The 5,306-nt window shown below is 40.4% G+C and overlaps 1 protein-coding gene across 1 annotated transcript; it reads right to left on the bottom strand.

Moving 5' to 3' along the window:
• Nucleotides 1-2,102: 2,102 nt before the first annotated feature.
• On the bottom strand, nucleotides 2,103-4,857 carry si:ch211-184m13.4 (uncharacterized protein LOC798560 homolog). The gene is made up of 2 exons (XM_027001405.2): nucleotides 4,105-4,857; nucleotides 2,103-3,842 (listed from the first exon to the last, which is right to left on the bottom strand). Exons 1-2 carry the CDS (start codon nucleotides 4,314-4,316, stop codon nucleotides 2,804-2,806), a joined length of 1,251 nt encoding a protein of 416 aa, XP_026857206.2. The 5' UTR covers nucleotides 4,317-4,857; the 3' UTR covers nucleotides 2,103-2,803.
• Nucleotides 4,858-5,306: the final 449 nt, after the last annotated feature.

Here is a 5,306-nt window from a genome sequence, read left to right as displayed (position 1 = left end):
CCAACTCTGCCATTCAAGTGTTACTATGTTACCACAGAGCTCAAGTTATCATAATGGGGTGTATTGATTTATTAGTTATTACCTGTGTTGCATCTTTATTGGTGTAGATTAGTAATTTATTGTGGGATTATCTGCATATATCAATGTTCTGTCTTCATGCTTATTTGAAAAGTAAATGCATATTGCAGATCAAGGGACTTCTGGAGCAGGATGAGTATGTTAAGCTGTGGCACACGATGCAAGAAAGTTGACCTTTAATGGTTGCTTAGCAGCCTGTCATCCATATATATTTTTTTCTGTGCTCTGTAAGAAGCCTAAAATCAGTCATGGTTTGTTTTACGCTTTTTGAGACTTGAACTATGGCCAATTGAATAACATAGTGGTAGCCTATTTCAATGCAATTAAAAATCAAAATATTAATCATGTAATTTCTACTAAATATTCACTTAAGGTTTTCCTCTTCTCATACTGTTTTGTCTCTGTGGAGATATGAAATTGCAATGTGACTTGAAACGTCTTCGTGGTTATGTATTAGCACACTACATTGTACCCTCTCTGGTAATTCTGTCCAAACTGATCCTTAGTTCCCCTCAGTCCAGTAGACGGTTGTGAATTAATAATGTAAATAACTGTAAATAACTGTTCTGAATTTAGACCAGTGTGTTTCGGATGTAGCAGTCAAAGGAGAGTTCAAGGGCCTTGTTTGCAGCTTCCTGTTTCTGAATGCTTTCCAAATTTTCAGCCTTGCCAATGTGGAAACCGCTGAAAGCGGCCGTGCGAAAAGATGACCATGAATGAATATCCACGCATGCCAACGTGCTGCAGCAACTTCTGACAACATTCTCGGGTATGCTCATTCCTGATCTTTTTATTATTAGTCTTGCCCAATGTTTTTAGAAGATGATCTGGAACATTTTGCCTTCGCAAAGGCAGTAATGTGGTCTCTCCCTAGATCGTACCCACGGGCTGCATTTTTAGACTGCCGCATAATCTTAAAAGAAAAGAGTGTCTATTTATAGAAATGTGGATGCATGAAGTACAAACAGACCACCTGCAGCAGCTAAAAAAGAAGCAAAGTTCTGTGTTTGTGGTTATGATGCCATATTTTACACCCCAGCTTTGGCAAAATAGGGCAAGTAGGGGAAGCTGACAGACCGGCTCCTCCGTTCGGCTCGAACACCTACACGCCTCTGTATCCGCTTACCCTGCCCTCCTTGGTGATTTTGTGTTGTGTAGTAAAGAATTCGTAGTATTGTCAAGTGATCTCTCTCATGTCTTACATATCAAACCTACACATTCATTTACAAAGTAATGCAAAGATGTTCCAAGAAACGATTCAGAATCACATCAAAAAATATAACTTGTGGTCCAAAATTTGCAGATTTTTTCCCCCCTTGAATTTATGGCTAACAACTTAACAGATAATTTATTTTAATGGTGAACTTCTCGCCAAGGGAGTGCATCTAATTATAGATACTTTGAAAAGTTGATATTAAAACTAGACTTTTTATCAAAGGTCTCCAATCTAAGATGCCTTTCTGTTAACTGTTAAGTCTCTAAGACCTTTCAGATCATATTTTCTGAACCTTCTTAAAATGTTTGCCTTAAACAAAGAGAAACAAGCCAAGCTAAGGGACAAAAACCTTTCTTTACATAGTTAAAATGAGGTTGATCTGACTTCAGTAGAACAATTCATACCCTGCACTACAACAACCAAGACACGACAAATCAGTCATCTCATTTAGACTGCTGAATTAGTTTTGTTCTTGGTGTGATATCAGCATGTCATTAAGACAACGAAACAGAAAATTAAAGCTTTTCATAAACAAATACTTGTAAAAGATACTGCGACCTGAATATAAACACGTCTCTTTATCAAATATAAATATAAACACGTCTCCTTATCAAATGAACATAAGCCACACAATCCAGTAATGTTCTGAGGGAAGTTGTGGGGTTTTTTCACAAATTCTTAACAAGAGGGAATAGATTTGCATTTTGAAGTGGCTTTTTTGAAATGTCAAAAATGTTAATCACTCTTAAATGAGATAAATGTCACTGGAATTTTCAGTTCTGTGCAGAGGTCATAGTGATTAGCCTAATAAAAAGTATTTTTTGTTGCTTCTTCTTCAGTGAATGCCAAATCATTTATACATGGTGTATTCAGCAATGTCTGCCACTCTCAGTAATGTTTGCCTAGTGACAGCTTGTGAAAAAGTTTTAATAGAGGACTTCAGAGGACTTTCTATGTACATTATGTAGTTAGGATTATGAGGATCAGAGAATCTACAAACTGTTGTATTAACTAAACAGTATTGTGAACTGTGGTGCTCATAAAATACCCTGGAATCCACATTTTTGAAGTTTTAAGGTGTAAATCTGACAAAACTCTAGTTTATCAGACATTGCTTAACACCTGAACTGAATCACTGCAAGTGAAGGTTATGCGTCGTTTGATCAGCTCATTTCTCTCAACACCAGCCCCTTTTTTATAGGTTCTTGGTGAAATATGCAAGTCCTTACAAAATGCAGAAGGAACAGCTAATTATAAAAAAATCCTGGATTTAATTACTGAATTATTGCAAAAATATTTCAAAGAATATGGAAAAATGCATAAAATAGATGCACATTGACAGTATACATGTTAAATTGGACTAAGCCAAGAGCCATCTATCAAACAATAGCGATTTGTCTGAGCTAAAATCATGAAAAAATCTTCTGCTTCAGCCTCTCTTTAAGGATCCAAGCATTCCAATACAGGTTGCTGGATCTGAAATATGGCATTGCCAAAGCAGGCTGGCTCTCAAGTGTTACTGCTGCTGTTCTCAGGCATGCTCCTAGAGGAGAGCAGCGTAGGCATGTAACCCATGAAGAGGCTCATCACCCTTTGCTTGTATGTCTTAATGGCGAAAAAGTAGATGACAGGATCCAAGCAGCAGTTAAAGTTCATCATGGACACCGTGACCTGCAAAGACATCTTGAAGGCTTTCTTCTCCTCACAAGAAGGCTCGTGGAGAAGCCTGCGCACCATGAATTGCATGATGTTGATGTGATAGGGTCCGAAGCACACCACGAAACTCAGCAGGATGAGTAAGATCATGTTCTTGGCTCTGTTGCTCTTTCCTGACCTGCAGGTCATGGGGTTGTCCTTAGCCATCCTGGAAAGCTTGCAGCTGATCTGGCTGTAGCAGCACAGGATGAGACCCAATGGTGCACAGAACCCAATAATGCAGGCAAACAGAAGCACATATGACATCTTGGGAGAGTCAACCAAGTTTGAGTACTCCATACATGTGCGCTGGCCATCGAACTCTTTCACCAGGCTTCTGAAGAGCAAAGGGGATGTCTCCAAGATGACAACCACCCAGATGAGGGCGCAGACGCCACGCACCACCCGCGTGTTCCTCAGGCTTTGGCACTTGTGCGGGTGCACCATGGCCAGGTAGCGGTCTACGCTGATGCAGGTCATGAAAGCGATGGCACTGTAGGTGTTTGAGTAGAACATGATGGCGGTCAAGCCACAGAGGAGGTCTCCAAAGGGCCAGTCAAAACCACGGACATAGTACGTGATCCTACCCGGAAGGGCAAGGGTGAAGAGGGCGTCTGAGACAGCCAGGTTGATCAGGTACAGCGAGGTGGAGTTTAACTTCTGCTTCCTCTGCCAGGTGATATACAGGACGAGGCTGTTGCCCAAGATGCTAATGACCAACACAATGGTGTAAAAGATAGGGAAGAGGACCCGAGCTGCCTCCTTGTAGATGAACACATCACAGCTTTTGTTGGTGGTGCTTTCGCTTGATGTCACAAAAGAACTCACCGAAGGAGCTGGATTGGTCATTTTTCTGAAATAAAAGAAAAAAAAAAAATCCCAAAAGGTAAAACATTCACAGTAACAGAAAGTGTATTACTTAGGCCCCCAAGGAAATAACCTGTGATCCATTTTGAGAATGCTAATAAAATGTCAAACTGTAAGAGTCACCGAAATAGTAAGAGTAACACTTTGTAAACTCCTGTGAGACACTATGATTTTCTGTTGCAGTTAACAACATGGAACGCGAACGATCTTAGACGAAAGCGAGAGGAAGAAAACGTCCAGTTACTTACAGGCAATTGAGCAAAGCGGGTAGATCACACAGAGCAACAGCAGAAGGTCCTCTCTCTGCAGGAATCTGGTGAAGTATATGTGAACTACACTGGCAAGAGGCTTTCTTGAGCAACCCCCCAGAGACCCAGCCCCACTCCTCTAATCTCAGAGTGCGAATGTGAGTGATGCAAACTATACTGACTGTTTGATTTGGCTCTGTGCTATCAAGCATGAAAATCTCGTCCTAGGAGCAAGGCTAGGTTAAGAGTCAGATCTTATTTTCCGGCATATATCTGATTGTACTCCACGACTACTCTGGCACTGTTTAAAGTGTCGTGGCCCCCGGCACGTTTGTCTGTATGCTGCCACTTAATATAAATGATAATCATAAGTGTGACGGTTTATGTACATTTGAAAACCACAGCCATCTGGCGCTGAAGAACTGGCCCAGTTAGGAGAAGGATATCGAGGTAAAGGTGCATACTTGAGCAAAACATGGCAAAGGGTTTACCGCAAAGATCAATATCTACAGCGCACACTCAATCCTGTATATGAAGCTAAGCTGGCATGTGCTCTGATTCATGGGGAAATTATTTAGTCACTGTCTATGCTGTGTTCTATATTTCAGAATAGAATCTGTCGTTTGCTACTCTCAGCATGTTTGGAAAAATAAACCACATTAGATTCGATCAAGACCACATATAACCCATCAAAATTACACAATAGATATTTCAATTTCCATTTGTGTGACAGTAATATTTGCTAGCAAATTTTGTCAGACAGATCTAAGCTTTATGATAATTTAATGTTGCATATTATGTTGCGTAATGTTGCATATTACAAAATACACTATAATTACCAGTTTAAACTTAAGAAAAAAAAACCTGCAAAATACCAAGAGAATGACAGCTGAGACTGCTAGACATGTCAGAGTGAAATGTCTACCTCTAGTGGTTGGGAAAAAAAATATTGTGCAATACAACAGAAGAAGAAAATTTAGGAATGGGCCACCATCATGTGCATGTGGAGATATGACAGTAACTAAAGTTACAACGGCTAAAATTAGCTGCAGTCTGCCATGGTCACTACTGGTTCACTGCCTCGCTTCCTGCTGTAGCTAAATGAAGCAGATAGATTTAAACCAGACAAAGGTCACAAATCATCACCCGTAACATGCAGCTATGATGAGACGTACTTGGGTCATGCCACGTGGGGGTGTAGG

The sequence above is a fragment of the Electrophorus electricus genome, chromosome 25 (assembly GCF_013358815.1).
Source record: "Electrophorus electricus isolate fEleEle1 chromosome 25, fEleEle1.pri, whole genome shotgun sequence".
In the NCBI taxonomy this organism is placed as follows: Eukaryota; Metazoa; Chordata; class Actinopteri; order Gymnotiformes; family Gymnotidae; genus Electrophorus; species Electrophorus electricus.
This window is presented reverse-complemented; position numbering and strand designations above follow the sequence as displayed.

What these genes read in the sequence shown, in the direction of transcription:
- si:ch211-184m13.4 (XM_027001405.2), bottom strand. Translation starts at nt 4,316, where the DNA reads ATGCTTGATAGCACAGAGCCAAATCAAACAGTCAGTATAGTTTGCATC. An exon ending in CCCGCTTTGCTCAATTGCCT is followed by an intron (nt 3,843 to 4,104) that starts GTAAGTAACTGG and finishes CTTTTATTTCAG; the next exon opens with AAAAATGACCAATCCAGCTC.